This window comes from Plutella xylostella, chromosome 22 (assembly GCF_932276165.1).
Source record: "Plutella xylostella chromosome 22, ilPluXylo3.1, whole genome shotgun sequence".
NCBI classification, from domain to species: domain Eukaryota; kingdom Metazoa; phylum Arthropoda; class Insecta; order Lepidoptera; family Plutellidae; genus Plutella; species Plutella xylostella.
The window spans coordinates 5,263,001-5,289,243 of NC_064002.1; the positions used below are offsets into that span (position 1 = coordinate 5,263,001).

At 43.8% G+C, this 26,243-nt stretch overlaps 1 protein-coding gene across 8 annotated transcripts in view; it reads left to right on the forward strand.

Annotated features, from left to right (window-relative positions):
- LOC105383043 (afadin) overlaps window positions 1–25,578 on the forward strand; it is a 96,868-nt gene extending 71,290 nt beyond the window's left edge. For 5 of the 8 annotated variants that reach the window (XM_048629036.1, XM_048629038.1, XM_048629037.1 and 2 more), the window contains 21 exons: window positions 1,189–1,373; window positions 1,790–2,080; window positions 2,637–2,777; window positions 3,093–3,210; window positions 3,625–3,735; window positions 4,424–6,085; window positions 6,502–6,634; window positions 7,836–7,940; window positions 8,559–8,664; window positions 8,831–9,292; window positions 9,737–9,828; window positions 10,072–10,147; window positions 10,273–10,486; window positions 13,311–13,461; window positions 13,920–14,037; window positions 14,462–14,602; window positions 19,026–19,162; window positions 19,983–20,136; window positions 21,170–21,291; window positions 22,427–22,562; window positions 23,517–25,578. In XM_048629036.1, the coding sequence (XP_048484993.1) occupies window positions 1,189–1,373; window positions 1,790–2,080; window positions 2,637–2,777; window positions 3,093–3,210; window positions 3,625–3,735; window positions 4,424–6,085; window positions 6,502–6,634; window positions 7,836–7,940; window positions 8,559–8,664; window positions 8,831–9,292; window positions 9,737–9,828; window positions 10,072–10,147; window positions 10,273–10,486; window positions 13,311–13,461; window positions 13,920–14,037; window positions 14,462–14,602; window positions 19,026–19,162; window positions 19,983–20,136; window positions 21,170–21,291; window positions 22,427–22,562; window positions 23,517–23,561 (4,700 nt within the window). In that variant the 3' untranslated portion in view covers window positions 23,562–25,578. The remainder of the gene's footprint in view (window positions 1–1,188; window positions 1,374–1,789; window positions 2,081–2,636; window positions 2,778–3,092; window positions 3,211–3,624; window positions 3,736–4,423; window positions 6,086–6,501; window positions 6,635–7,835; window positions 7,941–8,558; window positions 8,665–8,830; window positions 9,293–9,736; window positions 9,829–10,071; window positions 10,148–10,272; window positions 10,487–13,310; window positions 13,462–13,919; window positions 14,038–14,461; window positions 14,603–19,025; window positions 19,163–19,982; window positions 20,137–21,169; window positions 21,292–22,426; window positions 22,563–23,516) is intronic. The other 3 variants (XM_048629043.1, XM_048629042.1, XM_048629039.1) reach the window with 2 other exon arrangements.
- The last annotated feature ends 665 nt before the right edge of the window (window positions 25,579–26,243 follow it).

The window sequence follows — 26,243 nt, forward strand, 5'->3', positions numbered from 1 at the left end:
ATCTGAAAATGCCTTAGGACCGAGCGGCATAGAGCGCACTGATGACTTAGTACCGTTTTGATGCATATCAAGTGGGCTACCATTTGGTTGTACGGGCCTATTCTTGTAACTTGAGTTAGACTGACGACATAATCCTTATTGCATAACCATGTGCCAAGAATGATTTTTTTGACAGCATTTCCAATCCTCTACCAGTGGCGGCTGGTGCCTCAGATACCCGGTGGTGCACTTTATGGGTTTAGTAATTTTTTGGAGAAAAATAGATTAACTATTACAATTAGAAGTAAAAAAAATATATGTATATTTTACCTTATTATTATTGACGCGAAATAGCTTCTCCGCCGAAACGAAAACAACACACGGAAAGCAAAATAAAGCATTTAGTCTCTCATATCCACATAACCATTTCTTTTTATTCAACATTTCACTTTTGAAAATTCAGGTAGCTGTACTTATAAGTTTCATTTTTTGTTTTGCACTAAAGGCCGAGGCGGCCCAGCATTAAATATTATTTTAAAGATTTAATGTCCAGTCTATTTTGCAATGTCCTATTGCTTTTTATGAAGTCAATATTGTATTTTGCACTCATTTTCACTCACCCACACACATACACACTCACGAAATCTTTACTACTTTCTTAGTTAATAAGTAATTAGCAAATTAATTACGTATTCGCGCGCGAAAGGTGAAACTGACAACCCTCCTCCCGAGTCCCGTGGCGTCATTCGTATTATTTCGGCAATTTCCGGCCGCGTGCGGCGCACGAATTTATCCTAGAACTGCATACAGTTTGTACTGAGCATCTTCCGTCTCACGCGCCGGGCGTTTTCCATCCTGTTTCATACTACATGTAGGAGCTCGCTCCGTGCGACAATCCGAGCGCACGAGGCCGTTATTGTTCAAGCAAAAATAAGATCTAATTCCAGATCGCCAGATCTATTGCCAGCTCGATTTAATTTAACTCGTAACGATAATCAGATTTATGTAATTTCTGTTTAGGGTAGGTATTACGGTTGTTATATTGGTATTTTTTGTGAAGTTTTTTTTACACGTACCTAGTATGGTATAGGAAGAAGGTACATATTTAGACGGTTTTTAAATGGTAGTGCGTTGCACGGGCGCACTTGAGGTGCAGCCGCCACTGTCCTCTACCACAATAATTCCACTAACACTCCCATCTCCTTCCAGCGCGCCTCATCCAAGGCTCATACCGCACCGTGGAAGACATCCGGCTGGCCCTCTCGGCTTGCTTCAAGCTGAACAGCGTGCAGGTGCGCGCGCTGCTGGGCGGCCTGGAGCCCGCGCTGCTGGAGGCGGGGGTCGCCGCCGCGCGCGCCGCCGCCGACGAGCTCTGCACTGCCGACGGACGCCAGGTGAGAGCGTAGATAACCTATGTACTTATATGGGGTGTTGCAAAAGTGGTATACTAAGCTGAAAGGAGGTGACTCTAAATTTGAGCTTCTCACGTAGAAGTAAAAAAGAATAGAATAGAGGTATATAAGTGCTGTTAAATATATGTTATATGTATTTAAATGTTTGTAAATAAATAAAAATAAGAACCCTATGTAAATCTAGCGCGTGGCGAGTTCTACACATCTTTGAATAAACACGCCGCGTCACTATTAATATATATTAAGTCACATTAAACGAGTCTGAATATGCCAGCTTCCTACACATCTATATGAGTGTGTGCTATACATCATACAGCAATGAAGTTGATTCTGTTAACCCAAAAAACAACTTAACATATGGGAGTGCTTATAATATTATTGTATATCGCAATCCACAGATAACGCTAGAAGAGAACGAATGGCTCGGCGTGGGCCTGCTCATCCCGGGCGACGGGTTCAGCGCGGAGGTGGTCCGTGGCGTGCCCCCCGGGCTCGCAGACTTCGTGGCTCCCTTACAGCGGGGCGGCCTGTGTCGCCTGGCGCACCAGCCACACGCCGTGGGCGTCTGGACCGTGTATATGACGGGCTATGGAGCCCCCCAGCAGAGGAGGGCCCCGGAGCCGAGGGTCCATATTATACAGCTGAATAAGAACTCCAATGGGATGGGGCTCAGTATTGTTGCTGCTAAGGTTAGTATATTTAATTATATATCCCTCGAGTTTTCGAATTCCATGATTAAAATAGCCTATAATACACCATTAAAACAAAAAACAAACTCTTTCGTCAAGTTTCTTACCGTATTTGTGACAAAAACTGTAGCTAAACTAGGGATTGTCACTTTAGTTGTCAGTCGCTGCCTAAGATGCGCCGGGCATAAGGGCGCCTTCAAATTAGTCGCTAAGTGTCGCGCGGCTGCAGCGCTGCAGCCGCGCTGCTGTCAAAATCCATATAAATTTTGTAATTTAAAAGATGCGCGACTGCAGCGCCGCAGCAGCGCTGCAGTCGCGCGTTAATAATTTATATGGAATTTAGGCAGCAGCGCGGCTGCAGCGCTGCAGCAGCGCTGCAGCCGCGCGACACTTAGCGACTAATTTGAAGGCGCCCTAAGAGTTGAGGTGATGCGTGACTGCGTCCTTTCGTCCACCTCTTGATTTCGTGACATCGTAAGGGCCAAGTCAGGGACACTATAAAACCAATATATTCAGACCCCTGTCCCCATCACTAACCACCTGCTCTTCCAACCAGGGTGCGGGCCAGAGCAAGCTGGGCATCTACATCAAGTCGGTGGTGGCGGGCGGCGCGGCGGCGGCGGATGGGCGCCTGGCGGCCGGCGACCAGCTGCTGTCCGTGGACGGACACTCGCTCGTCGGCATCACTCAGGAGAAGGTAAGAATTTGAAACTCTTTATGTAATAATGGCAGAAAATAATACAATATTTTGGAAAGTGGGCCTCGGCAGACCACATCAGTTGCATGTACCCGGACTGTTGGGCAAAAATTTAAACCGTGTGGTTGACGAGCTACGGACAAAGGCGGCCAGGATGACCAAGGCGGGAAAACCGGGACAGATTTCGTTGTTGCCTGCTATAGAGACTGTGGAGTGAGCATAGTGAGCCCTTGGCCCAGTAGTAGTCTAGTATTATTGTGATAGATCGTGACACACGTGGTCGTTTTATACTAATATCTGTTATGTTTCCTCCAGGCGGCAGAATACCTGGTGCGAACTGGCCCGACAGTGACTCTAGAAGTGGCTAAACAGGGAGCCGTGTTGCACGGCCTGGCCACTCTACTGCACCAACCTACGTACAACCAGAAACAAGGTACTGTCTTTATACAGTTTATGTTTAAATTGTAGTGTCTGGGTTTCTGCTCCATTTCAAAGGGGAGTTGTGTTAGCCGAGGTAAATAAGGCGGTACATGAATAAATTAGACGTGTAGAACCATAAGAACGTCATGGATCTCCAAAGATCGCATACTACAGAATATAGGACACAAATGAAGTCATTAGATCTGATTATATTGGTAAAAGCTGTTCGAACAAAAGCTGTCTACAACGAACACTGCTGTAACCTCCTGTTTAAATTAGTCCGACACTGAATGAATCATCTTCTTTGTAACCTTCTTCTTAAGGTACCATCTACTATCGTAGGTCGGCTATCATTATAGCCCCTTGTACCCATAATCTCCCATTGCATTACTTCATTGCCGTGGTACTAAAGCTACATCCCGGTCAGACGAGGCGGTCGAATACGAGCACCGCGCGCGGCGCAACTCCGGCACGTACACCAACCCGCTGCCGGCGCTGCTGCGGCAGACGTCGCCCTTTGCCGAGCTCGCCACCGCAGGCACGCTATGACAAGCCCTAGGGAGGGAAACTGGTGACGCTTAGCGGCTATGTTGCCAGACGTTTATTAGAACAACGATCGGAAGTTGTTTTTAAATCTCAGATACTGAACTTACAGGTTTTGAACGGTTAATCAACAGTCGATTGTCCCGCCAATAGATACGATACGTGACTTAATGGCGGGAGAATCGACTGTTGATGAACCGTTCAGAATCTGTCAATTTAATATTTGATTATGAAACAGACTGTAGAGAGATGGCGAGCTGGCCGAATAAGCTTCACGTTTTCTTCCCTATTAATGACATCATACGTTGTTACATCCGGTTAGGTCCAGTGTTCGATGCATATTTTTACAAACTTTTATTATTATAAATGGTGATGTAACAGCTGTGATTAATTTCTGTGTTTTTGTAGGTATGTTGGTCGTTTTAGGTTCCTCTTTAATATTGATGTTTTTCGTTGAATTTTATCGTTATTGCTGTTGATATATTTTTTGTTTTGTCGTTATTAATTTTGTTTTAATACTGGGTTCCTTCGTAGGTATATTTTACTTTTTTTTAAAAAAAATTTTTCAGTTATTAATTTTGTTCCGTGGTTTAGTCGCTTCGTGTTGTGTTCTTTGCTGGGTTTCAACTCTAGATGTTGCCCTCGTAAGCATATCTTTGTGCTTACATGCTGTTTGATTGCAGGGTACCGGCGGCGCTCGTGTAACGGGCAGTGCCGCCTGAAGGACGGCTCTAGCGAGTCCAGTTCCGACGACAGCGAAGAGTTTTCAGCTCCTGCGGTCCCGCCGCGGTATATCGGCTCCATACCACGGCTTATCATTACTCTAGACGACGAAAACAACCAACTGAGCGAGGAGCATTCACCGGAAACCCCCGGCTTTCCTTTAGAGCTAGCGGGCGCGCCGCCGCGGCCCATACCCGTGTTCTCATTCACCTGCGAGGACTTCGACGAGCAGCAGTGCAAGGGGGAGATGTCGGTGGACGACACGCCCATAGAGGAGGAGGCGGAGGAGCAGAGCGACAAAGAGGAAGAGGAGGTATATCTGCCGCCGCAGATGCGCCCTCTGCCGCCGCGCCTGCCGCTGCAGCCGCCGCGCCGCGCGCGCTGCACGGGCCGCGCCGAGTGCGCCAGCGCCTGCGACTGCTGCCGCTCCCCGCGCCCCGACCCCCCGCTCATCCCCTTCATCGACGAGCCCAACTACGAGCCGCTCATCTACGAGAACGACTCGGCTGACGACACTGTGGCCACGCCGAAGATCCGACGCATCTTCCCCTCCCTATCTTTAGACCAATCCGAAGAAGCCAAACCCGAAATGGCCGACGCTGACACTCAAACACCGACCTCCCCTCTAGAACCCTACGTTAGAAAGCTAGACTTAAACTTAGACGTTAAGAGCGAAAGTGAGAAGATAGAGCTAATACACTGTCGACTGAGACGGGCGCTGTTTAATGTGTCCAAGTCGAAGTCGGAAGAGACTGATGTGCCGTCCAATTATTCGACGTCGGAGTCTTTCGATACAACGAACGGTACGACACCTTCGTTGCCCAAGTTATTAGTGAACACGCCTGAGTCCGGGGCGTGCCAGGTGCTGGACAGCCGCAAGTCGTGGCGCTCGCCCGACGACTGCAGGCCCGCGCCCGGCGCCGTGCGCGCGCTCGCCAAACACTTCAACTCCATCAACCTCACGTACTGCGTCAAGAACTACAAACGCAACTGCCAGTCCAGCCCCAATCTCAGCGTGCAGAAAGAAAAAACAAGCAATACTAGCGATAACCTACAAAGTAGCATTAGTTTAGCGGATATTCAGTACGAGACTATGAAGTCTGATTCGAGCGATACGAAGGGAGAGAAGCTGTCAGAGGATGAGGTGAAGAGTATACTGATCCAGTTAGAGGACTGGTCGAGGTTTGGCTCCCGGGGCAGTGAAGACACGCTCGCGCAGGGCAACGAGTTCGAAGTACCCAACCTGCCTTCAGAAGAACATACAGAGAACAATACCACCGGATACCACTTTAATGAAATAGTCGATAAGAAGATTAGAACCATAACGCTAGATAATATTAAGCTCAAATCCAATCAATCCAGTTTAAATACTGACTCGATTATAGCCAGTAAGGATTCGTTTAACAAAACGGAAAGCCTAGAAATGTCGTCCAATGAGGTAAAAATCCCTAGAATAGTAGGAGTGATACCGCAGAAGCAAGCGATGTCGGTTCTAGACGTTTCAGCGGTAAAGAAATTGGCTAAATTGAGACGAGAATCGCAGCCATCTGTCGTACAAAGCTGCCCAAACATAGTGGACAATGAAGCGGACTCGAAACCTCAGGCCAATGGACACCCACCGTGTAAGATTCTCCCACACCACGCATGAGATAGGTGTGTTATAGTGCACACGCACGTATGTTACTCGTCCCCTCGTTTCCTCATCTCGCCACCATACGGAACGCAGTTCCAGCATTGTTATTTTGTTGTTTTATTTGCGGCCATTGGTTTCTAGACGAAGCATGCGGTTATTTTATGTTTCGCACAATGTTATGTACGTCTTTCTCATTTCAGGTTTACGTTGTACCTAAATCACAATATTTATGTCGAGCACAACATAATTTTATTTTAGAATTAAGTTTACCACGAAATTTTCGGACATCTTTAGATATCACCAATAGATTTTATTTACCATTAACCTATTCCTTTACAAACAGTAGTTACAAAACCGCCCTCAAACCTGTTTAAGCAAAACTAACCTGTATTCCTATGTTCGTAGGGGCGAGTTCAGCGGCACGGCGCGCGTCGGAGCGAGACCTTCCCTCCCGACTGGCAGCAGAGCCGGTGAAGCCCAGCAAGAGCACGCCCGCCCTGCACCAGGTCGCCTCGCCGCCGCCCATGCACGCGCACAAGTGAGTGTCCAACAGTAGCCTCTATGCCGCTGACACTAGAGCCGAGTGTCGCGTGGCTCGCAGCCCGCCGTGCACCAGGTCGCCTCGCCGCCGCCCATGCACGTGCTATTACCCTCGGAAAAAGTCATTCATGTCAAAACATTCATAAACATTGCATCATATTGTCTAAACCTACAACTTTTTCCGAGGGTATAGCTCGAAAACGGTTAGGAATTAGAAAGAAACATATGATATAAAAGTTTTAGATAATTTTAAGAGCTCCATTTCATTAGTTGAAAATATTTCTCTCCGTTTCACCGTTTTCGAGATATAAGCAAAAAACCAAAAATGTGTACCTTTATCCCCCCTCCTTCCCCCCGCTCATCACCTAGGCGAGTCAGGACTTTTGGTATGTTAACAACCTAAGCCCCCTGAACGAGTTTCTGAAGGAACCGCTTAGTTACCTGCTCACGCACTCTACACCTCATAAATATTTTTAATTGTACGTACATGGTAAAGGGTAATAAAACAAATTCCCCAATATTTTTTATTGTAGATACTATGAGTATTTATATTAATGAAAAGAGTAATCAAAATATAAAACACTAATCATTTTAATCGTAGGTACTATGAGTCTTTCTATCTGAAAAAAAAAACGTATTATTAGTATGACGACCGAATGGCGTAGTGGTTAGTGACCCTGACTACTGAGCCGAAGGTCCCGGGTTCGATTCCCGGCTGGGGCAGATATTTGTTTAAACACTGATATTTGTTCTCGGGTCTTGGATGTGCCCGTAAAATGGCAATAGGCCCGCCCCCTATTACATTGGGACTAACATAACACTCTGGCGAAAAGTGGGTGCAGTGCAAAAGGGTAATCAAAATACAAAACACTAATCATTTTAATCGTAGGTACTATGAGTCTTTCTATCTGAAAAAACCTCGCAAGTTATTACATTTGTACAAGGCGTAAAAAATAAGGAAAAATTACATACATAGTCATGAAAAAGGAAAACGCAACTATTAAAATGCACTCTCACGACCGTAGCCAATCAGTAAACTAATAAACAACTAAGTCGTAATAAAATAAATTATGCAGCCTGTGTAGTTTCTCACTGCAGGGCAAAGAATTTCCTCCTTATAAACTGACCACCCTTCCCGATCATGTGCTTCCTTCGGCCATATTATAATAAATAATAATGATATAATATTTTTGTCGCAGCATGTCGCACGCTATGCCGCCGCCCGGCTCGCCCGGCCACAAGTCGCGCAGCAGCCACAACCTGCTCGACGCCCGCTACCAGAACCTCGTCGCCAACATGGACCGGTCAGTCAACTCAAACGACATTACCCAGTTAACCCTCACTTTATTAATAACACAATCTTCAAGAAAGAAAGAATGAATAGGTTTGTTAGAGCCTGTTTTTTGATCCCTAGTTAACTCAACCATTGGTCAAAAATGGCAACCATTAGTTAAAAACCAACAAAATTCGTATGCAGCTGTCATGCTTGACACGTGACTTGACTAATGTTTAAAGTTGACCACGGATCAAAAAACTGGCCCTAGTTGGAGCAGGCAAGGTGCAAAAATGTTAAAGCTCCAACTACCTACTTCTTTGGCCCGAACATAACTGTCATTATAACCGAGTCGCCTTGTAGGGCCTTACCCGAGATATCGTCAGATGCGCTTCATCGCACTCTATACAGTTAGACCAAGATGCACCTGATTTAGGAATAATTTCAGCACTACATGATACTGCAATTTTCAAGCTAACCTTAGGTAGATTTAGATAGATTACAGCCTTACCAAGCACTAACTAAATTGAACATAGAACACTATCTTAAAACAGTGTAACACCAACATACTTGCAATAATAAAATGTGTGGTGTAGCCAATCATAAAGGAGATCAGTATACGTATAAGTAACAAACACACGTTTCCCAGATGGTCGTCTCTGCGTAGCTCGAACGGCAGCAACCGGCCGCAGTCGGCGCACTTCTCCCCGAACAACACCGAGCCCGCGCCCGACTCGCCGCTGCTGCATCATCAGGTAACCCTCAGTTAGAGAGAGCTTTTGTTAAATACAAGATTAGCTTGCAAACTGACTGTTAAGTATGCTTGCAATAGACAAATTGCGTTGTATAATGACTTGGCACTTGCTTTAACGCTTGATCGGTGCATAGCGCATTGTTATAAATCTATAACGTTTCCTACAGCAAAACCACTCAAGCTCAGCAAGCGTGCGATCAGCAAAAATGGCAGAAATGTCCGAGGAAGTGACGCGCAGACATCAGCAGCAGCAGTTGCAGCAGCAAATGCACCAGCAACAGATGCAATACCCGACGCAGCAGAAGCCGATACTGCCCCCGCAACACATACAGCCGCATCCAAACATCATGTCGCCCCCACAAATACAGAATCAACATCCACACATGCAGGCGAATCCACATGCGCAGACAAATAACCACATGCCACAAAATCACTTGCAACAAAATCAACATATCCCTCCGAATGTAGTGCAATCGCAAATGTTGCAACACAATCACTTGCCACAAGTGCAGCATGCGCCGCAGAATCAACTTATTTCGCCGAATCAACACATGCAACAGAATCAGCACTTGCCACAGAACCAACACTTGCCGCCGAATCAAGTGCCGAATCAACATTTGCTTCTACAAGTAAGTAATCTTTCTTAATTTAAAGTAACACAAAGAATAGCAATTTACTAATGCGTAAACTTACTTGCGCTCCCTCAAGGAAGGGCCTTCTACTTCACCGACTGTTTTGTTGTGTTATTTTAGTCTCTATCCACTGTGATGTGGACATATTGGCAATTGTTTTATTATCATCATCATCGTCATCATCAGCCGGTAATCTTCGACTACTGGACATAGGCCTCATAGGCCCAAATAGCGCCACATTACTCTGTCCTTGGCCTTCCTCATCTAAGCACTGGACCGACCACCTTTATACGGTCGTCGGTCCAGTAAACTTTGCAATCACAATCTCAGTGTCATACACGCTAAAAAGAAATTAAGGTTTTGTTTGTGATCGTAATATATTTGCACTACATGCTAACCTTATAATATCAATGGCTACTATAGTGTTTCCTACTTCCTCAGAGCCAGCCGGGCATGCAGATGTCCCCGCCGGCGCACCGCGCGCAGAGCCCCACGCAGCACATCTACCACAACCAAAATGTGCAGCCGCAGAGGTTAGTTGCATCATTATAATAATATAGGTGAAACGATGGCCAAAATATAAGAATAAGAGAGATGGTGATCTAAAAGACAGAAAATGCGCAGGTGTGAACAGGGGTGGGTTGCAAATTCCTGTTTAATTGTCTTTATTTTCTCCAGGTGTGTCGGTCATCCATCCTAATGTACTACCTAATGGTACACAAATACATATTTAATGTTATCTGTAGTGATAATAATGTTGAATGCGATGTTTGCAGATATGAATGGCACCAGCCGCAGCCCGGGCCGCCTTCTCCGCAGAGATCTCAGCCGCCTGTAGCTCCTAAGCCACAGGTAATAAGGAATATTATCCTATAACTTGTTTTATATCATAATCTCGTAGCATTAGAAGACCATCGTTATTGTGAAACTTGAAAGATAAAATTGATCAATATTAATAAAAACAAAATATTTAACAGAGCGTACGACGACCGGAGATGGAACAAGAAGAGCAACAGTTGCAGATGCAACAGCTACAGCAACATCACATGCAACAACAACAGTTACAGCAGCAACAACAACAGATACAACAACAACATTTACAACAACAACAGCAGCAGTTGCAACAGCAGCAGATGCAGCAACAACAACAAATGCAACAGCCGCTAAATGTCACTGTTCAGCCTGACGACGGTATGAATCATTATTAAAATTATATATTACATTTTTTTTTTAAATTAAGTTGCGTATTTTGTGTCTCACTGCTGGGCAAAGGCCTCGTTATAAACTGACCACCGTTCCCGATCATGTGCTTCCTTTGGCTATTGAGGCAAAAACCTGTCGAGGTCATCCCGCCATCTCCGTCTAGGTCTTCCGCGCGACAAACATTAAATTTTTTTTATAATAACACACTTTGCCTTTGGTGCCCTATATTATACCCGATGGCTTTTATTAGGGTTCCGTAGCCAAAATGGCAAAAACGGAACCCTTATAGTTTCGTCATGTCCGTCTGTCCGTCTGTCCGTCTGTCCGTCTGTCACAGCCGATTTACTCGGAAACTATAAGTACTACAGTGATGAAATTTGATGGGAATATGTGTTGTATGAACCGCTACAAAAATATGACACTAAATAGTAAAAAAAAGAATTGGGGGTGGGGCCCCCCATACATGTAACTGAGGGATGAAATTTTTTTTTTCGATGTACATACCCGTGTGGGGTATCAATGGAAAGGTCTTTTAAAATGATATAAAGTTTTCTAAAAAACATTTTTCTTAAAGTGAACGGTTTTTGAGATATCAGCTCTCAAAGTCGTAAAAAGTATGTCCCCCCCCCTCTATTTTTATAACTACGGGGTATAAAATTCTAAAAAAAATAGAGGTGATGCATGCTAATTAACTCTTTCAACGATTTTTGGTTTGATCAAAGTATCTCTTATAGTTTTTGAGATAGGTTGATTTAACTGTAATTTTGGTTAAGTTATTGTGCTTACTACGGAACCCTTTGTGCGCGAGCCCGACTCGCACTTGGCCGGTTTTTATTATTTAAATATTTGTCTCCCATGCTTTTATCATTGAAATAGCTTTTCCCGCGAGCTTGGCTTCGGTTTCCGGTGTCAATTCCGGGATAAAAAGCACATATATATACAGTCCCTATGATGTATGGATACAGCAGACAGATACAACTTTTATTAGTATGTCTAGTTTTGTACCCTAAGTGCATTGTCCTCATTCTAAAATCGCGTCATATTAATGGCTCGCGACTTATCACGTGAGTACAATTGTACAGCAAAAGCGGGTGACTCGCTTGCGCGTCATCTCTTACTGGGAAAGATCGGAGGTTACAGTCGTGAGCATACAAATATATGTATGGAAAATAGGTTTGGTTGCCATTCTCCATTCAACTCGATATCTCCACGCGTTTCCGAGATAAAGGATTGACAGACAGATAGATGGACAATAAAGTGATATAGATTTCCGTTTGTACCTTTTAAGATAACCTAAAACAAGTGAAAGTGGAGCTTCCTCCAATGTCCTACTGCACAAATTTGGGCAATGTTCAGTCTTAGACTGACGCCAGAATTATTGTCATTCTGGACCATTAGTCCGTCAGTCAACTACCGTTTCTCTCGTCATTCTGAGCAGTAACGTCATTGTACCTAATCTTTGTCTGACGATTAATCTCTAAATTTATACAGGGTTATTGGTAAGTAGACCGGATCCTTTCAGGAGGTGATAGAGGAAGGCATTTCCAGTCGATTGAACCCAATAATGCATTATCCTAAACTTAACCATTTCTAAGATATTTAATATTTAAGGTTTTTTTTATTTTTTGCCAAAATTTTATGCTTAAAACCGAAAATAAAAAAAACTAGCCACATTTCAATATTTTTTTTAGTTGTTTTGCATAAGTAACACCTTAATAAACTAATTAAAATAATCAAATGTTCATTATTCGACTTAAATTAGACATAATACCTCAAAATAGTTAAACATTTTGAAAAAATATTCTAAACGCAAAAACCAATAAATTAAATTAAAAAAGATTTTCATATGACATTTTTTTGTGCACTTCAGTTTAAAAACATGGTCAACAAATAAGCTTTCAAACAAGATGATTCAATACCAAATCGATTAAGGTATCACCAAGATATGGCCAAAACAACCAGATAAAGCGGAGAAAACTGAGCAGGGGTTTCCATACTAAAGTTAACAGGACTGAAAACAATCACACTTTTTACCTTTAAATTGGGCTAATTTTGTTAGTTTTCCTGTTGAATTTTGTCCGTCTGTGCTGGTTGTTTTGGCCATATCTTGGTGATACCTCAATCGATTTGGTATTAAATTATCTTTTTTGAAAGCTTATGAGGGCGCATTCTCACGGGATACGTCTTTGACGATTCGGTATTAATTCTAATGACCGTAGTGACCGACGTATCCGTCTACGTCTTTTTTCACGATTCGTGAAGCGTGTGAACATGGGTATATAAAAAGCATTGCTCCCGTCAAAAAAAATAACGAATCGTGAAAAAACACGATTCGTGAAAAATCACGATTCGTCTTCGTGTGAATGAGCTCTTAGTTGACCATGTTTTTAAGCTGAAGTGCACAAAAAAATGTCATATGAAAATCTTTTTTAATTTAATTTATTTGTTTTTGCGTTTTGAATATTTTTTTAAAATGTTTCACTATTTTGAGGTATTTTGTCTAATTGAAGTCGAATAATGCACATTTGATTATTTTAATTAGTTTATTAAGGTGTTACTTATGCAAAACCACCAAAAAAAATATTGAAATGTGGCTAGTTTTTTTTATTTTCGGTTTTAAGCATAAAATTTTGGCAAAAAATTAAAAAAACCTAAAATATTAAATATCTCAAAAATGGTTAAGTTTAGGATAATGCATTATTGGGTTCAATCGACTGGAAATGCCTTCCTCTATCACCTCCTGAAAGGATCCGGTCTACTTACCAATAACCCTGTATAACATGGTGTATTCACCTGACACATCCATCCACAGAATGGTACGTGGCGAGCGGCTCCGAGCCGCCGACGGGGTCGATGTACCCCGCCGGAGCGCCCGGGCGCCAGGGCGCGCCGCACAACCCGTGGCAACGTGAGGAGCGAGAGAGAGAGCAGGAGGCGCGCCGCGCTGCTGCTAGAGCGAGACGGTGAGTGTTTAGTAATGTCTAGTCAGAGCCCCCGGGCGGCTGGGCGCGCCGCACAACCCGTGGCAACGCGAGGAGCGAGAGAGAGAGCAGGAGGCGCGCCGCGCTGCTGCTAGAGCGAGACGGTAGGGGTTTAGTGTTTTGATTTGAGGGTTTTAGTAGATTATCATTTTTTTAAAAGATATGTATTCATTAAAAACATACACAGGTAACAAAAATAAAAAACGCCAAACTGTGCAACAGTTTGTTGGTGTGACGCGCTCATAACATTGGTTTTAACTAATATGATTGGTAGCCATCGCCACAAGGAACCCATAGAACATGTTTAGTCAATGGTTTAGTCAGTGCCCGACAGTGGAAACATTTTTTTTTATTTATAGGTGTCATTTTCATTTGGCATCTTTTTATTACTGTTTCTACATACTAGAAGCGCTATAATTCAACTTGTACTACTATTCCAGGGACGCGACGATATCGCACCTGCTATCCCTGGCCGCGCGCACGCCCGCGCAGAACCAGCAGCTGAGGGCGTTACAGCTGGAGAGGGAGTTCGAGCGACGAGCCACGCAACAGGACCAGGTACATAGTTGGATATGAGATAAGTTAGGGTTGTGCAAAGATTGACTGGAATCACCATGAGCGAATAAAGCTGTGTCAATATCTATCTAGTATCTAGGTTAGATAATCCACCTAGCCAGCAGTCGTTGCTCAGAGGGTACCGACTGAATTCAATTTGAATAGGAGCCTGGATCATTATTGATGCACAGGACCGGAAAAGTACTAACTATAAGGAGACCTCCTTACCTATACCCAGTAGCTATTAAAGGGTTTCAATTATTATAATGATCGTATGATAATTACATGAAAAAAGCAATAGTAAAGTCTGCTAAGTCTATAAGCTTCTGATATATATGACAATAATGTTGGAAACTAAGAATTGCAATTTTTTTGTTTGGCTTGTCTACTTTGACACTTGGTTTTTATACTGTTCTACTCCCTACAGGACGAGTCGTCAGACGCGCAGTTCTCGCCCGGCAACAAGTCGCCATCGCCCGAGCCGAGCGAGGCGCGCCCGCCGCCGCCCAAGTCCATACTCAAGTCGCCGCTCAACCGGGCCGACACTAATGGATATGCTACTGACACCGTGAGTGAAGCATGGAGAGTCTATGTGTTAATAATAGTGTTGCCACGAATAGTGAATTGGCCGAATACCGAATACCGAATATTCGGCGACGCTGCCGGCCGAAGCGCCGAATATTCGGCCGCCGAATATTCGGCGCTACAACCTGTTTTTTTTGTTCCTGGAACTGCTTTGAAGAAGTCGCTACAGGTTATATGAGAAATGCTAATTATTAGGAGGCAGAATGCTGTGGCAAACGAGTTGAATTTTTATTTGATAATAGTTCGCCTAGATCGGATGGCCGATCCTTACAAGTGGTGGTCAGCAAACAAAAAACAATACCCGAACCTTTTGAAATTTTCAAAAACTTATCTTTCTTCATCTGGAAGTAGCGTTTATAGTGAGGATGGTTACAATGAAAAGCGCAACCGTGGGCTACCAAAAAATGCTGAAATGCTCTCTTTTATCCAGCACAACTTACTGATTAATTTTAAGTACTAAAATGTTGTGATTTGGAAATAAATACACAATTTTGATTAAAATAACAAGTCATTTTTTATATGATTTACTATTCGGTATTCGGCCCGAATAGTACGCACTATTCGGCCGAATACCGAATACTGAAAAAACTGGCCGAATAGGCCGAATACCGAATAGTTGCCGAATATTCGTGGCATCTCTAGTTAATAACTAGCGGTTTCGTGCGAGCTTGCTACAGGAATAGTTTTTAAGTGTTACCCATCGCCTTATTACATGACGGTTCCCATGTTCTAACTACCGGCGCCCAATGAAAAAGATAGAAACTTATTTCTAAAGTTTAAAAAAAAAAGCGTGAATACAAAGTATAAAATCCTCGCTTATGTGTGGTGCACCTATACGACTAAAACGTGAAACGTGAGAACACAATTTCTTTGTGGACAGTAGATGAGGGGTGTAAGGGTTCTAAACATCCGAAATGAACCAATTGCCAACCTCACCTGCCCGTGGTGCACCCTGCTAAATAACAGACGAGGCTCTGGCGACCGGATGATGGCGGTATAACCATCCAAAAACAGCTACACTAAATCCCATAGGCCGGCGATGGGCAGCAGCGTCACCGGCACGAAAAGTGTAGCCCTGCGATCACCAACCCGCATTGCAATGCGCTTGGTGCATGGTGGTAAGCATATGGCAAAATCCTCCATGGAGTCACACCCAAAGCCCCGGCCCCCAGTTCCCGGCAGCCCTACTATTCCTGACTACGGCAGCGGTCTAGGTAACGGTAGGGCAGGGGGTGCGAAGAATCCCCGGGTTACGAATGGCTGCCATCAACGACTACAACTGGCGACATACGAGTACAACGCACGGACACTGAGAGAGGACGAGAAGATGGTAGAACTCGAGGTAGAGCTTAGCAAAATAAAATGGGACATCTTAGGGCTATCAGAAGTCCGTAGAGAGGGCGAGGACACGATGACCCTGGAGTCCGGCCATATGCTCTACCATCGCGAGGGCGACCAACTGTCCCAAGGTGGCGTAGGATTCCTCGTCAACAAGACCCTTGTCAACAACGTAGTGGAGATCAGCAGTGTGTCGAATCGGGTAGCGTACCTAGTATTAAAACTAACCGAGAGGTATTCCTTGAAGGTCGTACAGGTATATGCACCAACCTCGGCATACTCTGACACAGAAGTCGAAGCAGTATACGAAGATATCTCTAGAGCTATCAAATGTACTGCTAAGACCCAATACACCGTTGTGATGGGGGACTTCAACGCCAAAGTGGGAGTACAAGAATGCGACGAATGGAGGGTAGGACCTCATGGCTTTGGTAGCAGAAACCAGAGAGGGCAAATGCTTGTTGACTTCCTCGAAAGGGAGGGGCTGTACTTGATGAATTCTTTCTTTGAGAAACAGCCCCAGAGGAAGTGGACATGGGCAAGCCCCGATGGTAGGACGAAAAACGAAATCGACTTCATTATGACTGACAAGCGGCACATATTCAGAGATGTCTCAGTGGTCAATAGGTTTAAAACTGGGAGTGATCACCGACTTCTCCGAGGTACTCTGAATATTAACTTCAAGCTGGAGAGGAGACGTCTGGTGAAGTCGACCCTTCGTCCCACACTGCACCAAATTAGAGCTGGCAACACCAGCTTCCAGAGAGAACTACAGAGCCGATTCGAATCGCTGGAAACCACTACGGATATTGACGCGGACACAATCCAAATAGTGAAGGCTCTTCGTGAGGTGAGCCACAGACATTTTAGCATGAGAAGCAAAAGCAAGGAGTCTAAACTTTCAAGCGAGACACTCGAGCTTATGAGGCAGAGACGCGAATTTCCGTCGGCAGGTGACACTTCGTCAGAACTACGGGTACTCAACAAGCGTATAAAGAAGCTGATACGAAGAGATCTCCGTCGCTCCAACACACGCGCCATAGAAGCAGCAATTGAGCAAAATCGGGGGTCAAAAGTCTTCGTTCAGCAACTTGGGAGAAGCCACTTGACGAAGTTGAAGTCTGCAGATGGTAATATCGTTGCCTCTAAGCCGGAGGTTCTTGCCGAAATCGAAGGTTTTTACGGACAACTTTATGCTTCACACGCGCAGAAGTATGTGGCTCAGCTCACCGATTCCAGAGCGCCACTAATACGCCACTACACTGACGACATCCCTGACGTCGACATAGGCGAGATTAGGATAGCCCTTGAGCAGCTTAAAAACAACAAGGCTCCGGGTGAAGACGGAATTACTACAGAGCTTCTGAAAGCTGGAGGTATTGCAATCCTCGAACAGCTCCAGAGGCTCTTCAATTCGGTTCTTCACAATGGCATTACACCGGAGGCATGGTCTGAGAGCGTCGTGGTATTGTTCTTTAAGAAGGGTGACAAAACCCTTCTGAAGAACTATAGACCGATCTCGCTTTTAAGCCATGTATACAAGCTGTTCTCAAGGGTTATCACGAACCGTCTAGCCCAAAAGTTAGACGAGTTCCAGCCCCCAGAGCAGGCTGGGTTTCGAAAAGGCTTTAGTACAATAGACCACATCCACACAGTAAGGCAGATTATACAGAAGACCGAAGAGTATAATCAGCCTCTGTGTCTAGCCTTTGTTGACTATGAAAAAGCCTTTGACTCCATCGAGACCTGGGCAGTTTTGGAATCCTTGCAGAGATGCCAAATCGATTGGCGCTATATCGAGGTGTTGAGATGTCTGTACAATGCCGCTACTATGACTGTCCAAGTACAGGACCACAAGACAAGACCTATCCAACTGCAACGTGGAGTGAGACAGGGGGATGTGATATCTCCGAAACTGTTCACCAATGCATTGGAAGATGTCTTTAAGACGTTGGACTGGAAAGGACATGGCATATGTATAAATGGCGAGTACATGTCACACCTCCGCTTCGCGGACGACATCGTTATTATGGCAGAATCTCTGCAGGAACTCAGCTGGATGCTAAGTGGCCTAAGTGCTGCTTCCCGACGTGTTGGCCTCGGTATGAACTTGGACAAGACGAAAGTCATGTACAATGCTCACATCAAACCGGAGCCGGTCGCCGTTGGTGAGGCAACAATCGAAGTTGTGCAAGAATATGTCTACCTCGGGCAGACTATTCGGCTAGGCAGAAGCAACTTCGACAAGGAGGCTGCAAGGCGCATCCAACTGGGTTGGGCTGCATTCGAGAAACTTCGTCACATATTCTCCTCGGCCATTCCTCAGAGCCTGAAGACAAAAGTCTTCAACCAGTGCGTCCTGCCAGTGATGACGTATGGTGCAGAGACGTGGACACTGACGGTAGGACTGGTCCACCGATTTAAAGTCGCTCAGCGTGCTATGGAGAGAGCTATGCTTGGGGTTTCTCTGATGGATCGTATCAGAAATGAGGTTATCCGTCAGAGGACTAAGGTTACCGACATAGCTGTCAAAATATGCAAGCTGAAGTGGCAGTGGGCTGGTCATATCTGCCGAAGAACCGATAACCGTTGGGGTAGACGAGTTCTCGAGTGGAGACCACGAACAGGCAAACGCAGCGTGGGACGCCCTCCTGCCCGCTGGACTGACGACCTTAGGCGGGTGGCGGGTAGTGGTTGGATGAGGAAGGCCGAGGACCGAGTGTTGTGGCGCTCCTTGGGAGAGGCCTATGTCCAGCAGTGGATGATTATTGGCTGATGATGATGATGATGATGATGATGATGAGATGAGATAGTAGATAGAGAGAAAAACGGTAACTACAAATCACCTAGAAATGATTGGATGCAGAAAGCTATAGATCGCATCCACTGGCGTACTTTGGAGAGGCCTCCGTCCATCAGTGGACTGCTATAGGCTGAAGATAATGATGACGAATATTACATCTATCATAGAACAACGCGGACTCGAGTGTCATCCTATGTAAGAACAAGTTACATATATGTAACTACCTACAACGTGTTCAATAACTCACCTGTACCCATTATTCCAGAGCCGTGCCGACGACTCTACAAGCGGGCTGGTGTCGGTGTCGCAGTCGCTGGGCGCGCTGGCCGTGGCGGAGCCGCCGCCGCCGCCCGAGCGCGGCTCCTCCTTCGCCGTCATGGCCGCGCGCGCCGCGCCGCCTACGTAAGTGTTCATGTGTAGCTAGAACAAGGGTTGGGGTTTAGTAACAGATGTTGCGGGTGTTCAAGTGAAGCTACGACAAGGGTTGAGGTTATTTACAAGATGTTGCGAATGTTCAAGTTAAGCTACAACAAGGGTTGAGGATATTACGACAGTGCGAGCGGGCTGGCGTCGGTGAGCCAGTCGCTGGGCGCGCTGGCCGTGGCGGAGCCGCCGCCGCCGCCCGAGCGCGGCTCCTCCTTCGCCGTCATGGCCGCCCGCGCCGCGCCGCCTACGTAAGTGTTGAAGTGTAGCTGTAAGAAGGGTTGGGGTTTATGTAAAAGATGTTGCCGATGTTCAAGTTAAGCTACAACAAGGGTTGAGGTTATTTACAAGATGTTGCGAATGTTCAAGTGAAGCTAAAAGAAGGGTTGGGGTTTGTTAAAGATGTTGCGGATTTCTTATGTGATCTGAAAGTCTTAAAAGTTTTAGAACTCTATGAAAGTTACAGTTTTCGGAGTTTAAAAGGTGTTTTCACACTCTTCGAACAGTAAAAAGTAAACGCACATTTGTACGGCGCGAGACACTTATCATGTACCGGTAAAGACGCTACTCTGCAACGGGAACTTACAAATGCGAGTTTAGTTTTCAGTGCTCGAAAGGTGAGGCAAACCCTTAGTAGGCCCTGCAAACGGTGTATCGTTTGCAGGTGGTCCATAAAAAGTGTTACTTTAGCGGAATCATGAAATATTTGAAAGAAAGTGTCTGAGGTGGATTAACATTCACTCTGACTCAAAAACGCTGTTTGTTACATCAAGGTACTAATTATCCACACATTCCTCAGAGCCAACCCCGCACCAGTGACCCCGACGCCGCCCGCCGCAGGGGGCCGCGACAAGCGCGTGTCGTTCCACGAGCGAGCGCCCGCCGCCGCGCCGCCGCCACCGACTACTGCGCCCCCTAGCGACGAGCCCGTGCCCGAGGCAGGGTCGTGTCTGGTGAGATACTTTATGAGCCTTACTCTTGTCGGTATAAGGTCACCGCACATATAAGCGTAACGTAAAGCGATCGCACGCAAGTAGAACGCAAGCTCGCGAATGCCAGGCTGGCAGAAGAAAAAGCGGTCCCTTTATGTTACGCTTGTATGTGCTAAGACCCATAGTTCCCGCGACCGCCGGGGGACAAGCGCGTGTCGTTCCACGAGCGCGCGCCCGCCGCCGCAGCCCGCCACCACGCCGCCTAGCGACGAGCCCGTGCCGGAAGCAGGCTCGTGTCTGGTAAGATACTTACTTATATTCCAGATTTAGACGGCCGACTGGTGTAGTGGTTAGTGACCCTGACTGCTATGCCGAAGGTCCCGGGTTCGATTCCCGGCTGGGGCAAATATTAGTTTAAAGACAGATATTTGTACTCGGGTCTTGGGTGTTGATATTTATATTTAGTAGTATGTATCTATCTATGTGTTTGTGTATCACAGGTTCTGCCTAGCTTGGGGTCGGATGGCCGTGTGTGAGATGTCCCCAAATATTTATTAATTCCTCTTCTTAAATTTAAGAGCCTTAGGCCCTTCTCCCATAACGATACGCCCACGCGACTCTTAGTCTCGGCGACTAGTCGCCGCGAGGTATCTCACATACATTTATATGGAGACTCTCATACTTCGATACTGGTAATCTACGCGTAAATGTACAGTCAGCTGCAAAAGTCGTTATTCAACAATTTTTGATATTCTCTGTGCCCATACAGAGGGCTTTTGGCGATTTATTGTGATAACCAATTTCTGACACTACATTTTGGTTAACCAACTAATAAAAGACGTGCACAGCGACTTCTGGAGTGTTATGGTGACAAGCTTATCATATTAGAAAAGCTGTGCAGTGACTTTTTCCTTCTTATAGTGCATCGATGTTTTGCAACTTAGGATCTGTATAACGACTTTTGCAGCTGATTGTATGTGAGATACTTAAATCCACCCTTTGTTCTTTTATTTGTGATATTTGTACAACAACTAAACTGCTCGTGTCCTTGCAGCGCTTCATCGAGGAAGCGGAGCACATGCTGGCGGCGCCCGCGTCCCCCGCCACCCCGCCGGCCCCCGGCGCGCCCCTCGCCGCGCACACGCCCGGCGTCATCGGCGCGCAGGAGGTCTACAGGTCAGTCTTCTACTTTATGTGATTTTTTTTTACATATACTCAGTAATAAGGGCCGTTGTGTTATTATCACTCGAGAGGCCGAGTGTTGAAATCTTGGCATGTACGGTCAGGTGCAGAGAAACCTGACCCCCCTCTCATCTTAACAATGCTTCTGAGGGGGGTCAGGTTTCTATGCCCCTTACTTTTATGTACTGATTAATTATTCTTCAAGTACCTGTAGTGAAGGAAAACATTGTAAGGAAACCTGCACGTGAAGAAACCTGCACATCTACCTAAGATTGTAGATGTGTAGCCTAAGTGCATTGTATTAATTACGAAAACGGCGATAGGACTCACTACAATGTGTTTTTTTTCGAACCCGACAAACTTTAAGGGTGTATTCTACGAGTGATTTCATCGAGAAAACACCCCCACATGTGGAGTCAAATCTCAATATTCTAGAAATGGCGGCCATTTTAAAGTTTTAGATCCTTAGTTTTCATAAAAATTCATATCTCGAGATTCAAACGGCTTACGGACATGAAATAAAATGCTTTTATCCGGGGGCGATTTTCAAAGTTATTCAAGTAAATGTAAATTTTTGCTGTTTTTTAGTGTCAAAAAACTAGATTAGGTGCTTGTTACTTATTTTATGTAACTTTTTAGCAGTTTTGCATATTTTTATTCAATAGAGATGACATTTTGCGGATAAAAGCATTTTATTTCATGTCCGTAAGCCGTTTGAATCTCGAGATATGAATTTTTATGAAAACTAAGGATCTAAAACTTTAAAATGGCCGCCATTTCTAGAATATTGAGATTTAACCCCACATATGGGGGATTTTTCTCGATGAAATTACTCGTAGTATCCCTCCTTAAAATTTGTCGGGTTCGAAAAAAAACACATTGTATATCACGTGAGACTGCGACCTTGCGAGTCACCACTGACTACCCCTTCGGAGTTTATAGTCATGGGCATAAATATTATTATATACAGGGTGCTGAAATATTGATGTACCCACCCACCCGAAGTAGGGTGACAAGTTGTAGAATAAAAGCTGTTCAGAATGACCATCAGAGTCCCCTCTTTCGACTCAGTATACTACTTTTGCAATGCCCTGTAAACTAACTAAACTAACTATGCCCCTTGCTGCAGAGACCCGCGCGCGCGGCGGCTGGCTGAAGCCCAGGCCCGAGCCCCGGCCGCGCCCGTGCCCGAGCACCTCTCCTTCAAGGAGAAGATGAAGATGTTCGCGCTGGAGTCGGGCGAGGCCTCCACGCCCAAGGACAAGGTGGGGTAGCGCCGCTTGTGATGTCACGCTGTGTTTGTGTGCCCTCCTATCATGTCTTCATTCAGTATTGAGGCTTTAGCCTTGTTGCGGTTAAAAGTTACTATCGCGGCGTCAGTGTCGCCGGAGCCGCTCCGCTCAAAAGTGTTCTTAAACATTTTTAGTAAAAATTTAAATTCTGTCGCCTCGATGCAGACTTTTTAGTATCAAGACAATACTGAATGAGGCGTTATAGGATGAAGACATTATGTTGTGTGAGTAGGTTACTCTAGTTAGCCGAAAAACGAACGTGAGTTGTCGTGCTTAGTGCATCTTAGCGAGACTTCGTTTTTCTCATACAAGAGTGACATTCTGGTGGATGTACCGTGTGCGGGTTTTCTTACTGATTGCTTAAACGAAAGTTAATGTTGAGGCTTGAAAAATAATTAGTTGGACGTTGGCCCACTCTTAGAAATCAGTATGGCATCTAGCGAGGTTTGATTGTTCACGTAAACGATAGGTAAGATAATTTGCACGTGGTCGGCTCATTTATACATAGTTACACGCTTGGCTGTTTTGTCCTATTTGTTATTTGGTTTTGACTGTAGATTCCCAAAAGATGTTTCAATTTTAAATGTGTTATGATACAAAGTAGAATTGCGTATAAAATTGTTGAACTTGACTGGACGGTTTGACAAGTCAAAAGCTTTGTTCACAAAGGTTATGGCATGAATTGCATGGGTGTTGTTATAAGTTTAAATAATGATTGTAATTATTTTTATTGTATTTGTATAATGCGTTTGAAGGTAATGACCACGAATGTTGCATCCCAGCTACATAGTAGAAAAGCACGCACTTGTAGTTTGAACGTTTTCGCTGCGCACGATATTTTTTAAAATCACCACAGTATTCGAAGTGTCAACATTTCCAGTCTCCTAAAGGCGTTAATTTAGGTATTAACTCCAAATTGTTTTTCAGGTTAAAATATCGCGCGCCCAGCGAGACATCGACGCTGTCCATTAATTAATGACAAAACTATTGAAAATATTAAATAGTACGAATGGTTCAATATAGGAGTGACGTGAATGAGATTACACTATTTGACAAGCCATAGCAAGAATGGTCAGCTAGAATTTGTAGTTAAAGTTAATAGATCAGGATATAAATATGAGGGGGAACTTTATCATGTTCACTTTTTAACTTCATAATCTCGGTGACCATTCTCTCCTTGCTAAGACCACGGTATACACATGTATAAGGACCCCTCCTTAATAGTATGTAAGGTTAATCCTAGTTTTAGCTAAATTATCATACAAAGTTATCTTCGTAAGGAATACTGAAAAATAGATTTTAAATTACATGTGGAATTCAATCCGTACTCGATTTTTCCACACTAACCAATGAAGAGTTGAAAGAGCTAAGATGTATAAAAATCTTATTAAATTACAATAAGATATTCTGGTACTGCTAATCTGCACATTTTAGCTAAGACTTGGTTCATCAAAACTGTCAAACTAACTGAAAAAATAAATGAGCCGAGGTCCGTAAATGATTGCCTTCATGGAACACACACAGCACCAATTTACCCTGAATCGTAGCATATAAGAATTAAGTAATTTTTATATACTATTATATTTTTAATATATTCGATATAACAATAAAATTTGAACATGTCGCCTTAGCAGCTAGTGCATTTTTGTCACTTTAAATATTATGTATAATGGACGAGGGCAAAGAAATCGGTCCTATTAAAAATATTAATATTAGCATGTTAAATAAGGAAATATGTAGCTGTGTTTTGGCACATTTATTATTTTGTTTGGAAATATCAAAATTACTGTGCCATGGTTATTATAAATTTATATTTTATCGTTATCGATACAATATCTAAAAAAGCAGGCAACGTATAGAGGACCAATACATTATGTACCTAGAACTATGTGAACATGGAAACATACGCCTTGTTTATTATATTATGTAGTTAGTATCTGTAGTATGATAATATGTACGAACTATGATGAATAATAATATCTAACGCTATGCATGAATCGATTCTTGATTGGTCCAAATAAATTATATTATCTCAATAAGCTAAACAACACTATATCTACAGCTATATCTTTAATCTTCATTACATTCCAAAGAATATATTTCTTTACTCTATTAATGTAAGACGCATTCCTATAGCTCTTCTGAAACCATCCCCTTGGTGTTTAACACTAGACTAATGGCCTTAAAATATAACTCGATTTATGTATTATTTAATAAGAAAATAAGTATTTACTTCTATTATTTAGATTCTTCAATAAAAATATTAACAAGAGCAATAAGTTATTGTGAAGCCTTCGATGTATATAAAAATGTACTCTATAATATGCACATGATGTGCCAAACTCATGTTCTCACGGGACATGACTCAGAGAGGAGATTCCTTCCTGTAGACGACTGCAGTGACGCGGTCGCGCAGCGTTATTCTACGTATCAAGACCATTATATTGATATACTTAAATTAAGTTTTATTAGAATTGCATGAGATTTCATGAAACTGTCTAATTAGTTTTCGTAGGTATTCCCTTCATCATGATGGCACTTTGGTATCATCCGACGGCACCACTCACTTGTATATAAGTAGGTAGAGGAGTCCCCATGTGATTAAGACTTTTGTACACCTGTTTGTATATGTAAATGTTTATTTATAGATGAGATTTTATTGAAAGTGGACATTTATTAAGAGAGTGAAGGCCTATTATGATTATGAATGTAGTTAGTTTAGTTCCTGGGAACAGCAGTTCTCAATATTCACCCAACGATAGTCAATTAGCGATCAGAATGAGATTTATTTTTAAATGGAGTTTATTAAGTTGTAGCAACATTGTAAATAAGTATGTTAACAACTAGAGACGATTAGCTCCTGACGTAATATGCTTATGATTAAATAAAATTGGTATTATTACAACACAAATTAAAAATGTATTGTTAATAACAGTACCTAATTATGTACTTCTTCTATATGAGAAAGCGAATAAACTGTATAATTAAATCAATCGTTTTTTATTTCCTATCAAGAATGTGTCCTTTATTTATTAAATATACAGATGAAAGCCCACGCAAAGGGAACATTACTATTTCCAGAGAAGACCACCATGCATCGAAAAGAAAATCGCTATAAAGTGGCAGTGAGGGTAGGCTTATTTTTTCATTGGCTCGTTGAAAAACAAGTAAAAATTTGAATGTTATCACCATGGAAGTAATAAAAGTACTTATTACTTTCATGGTTATCACTCATATGTACCTACTGGCTGGCTTGCATATAATCGTTATTGTACTACTGTGTGGCCTGTGTACAGAATGATGCAGAAGTGCTAAGTATATTAACTTAAAAAAGAACGATCTAGCAGCTCCTTGCAAATTCGCATTTAGTTTTCACTGCTCAAAATGTGTGAAAATCCTCCACTAGGACCTCTGCCGCATGAGTCAGGACACAGAACACCATTACATAGGAGTGCCTACGCTATATATTACCTATTATTCTTAACTAGCCATAGACAGCCAATACCTATACGTTGACAGAGACAGGCGGCACGGGCGCCACAACATTTTGACCTCGACCTAATGCAATAAGTACATATAGTGCCACAAACTTATCTGTTCCGGTGAGAGCGAACTAAATTGGTCCATATAATCTATGTCATGTCAATATGAAAT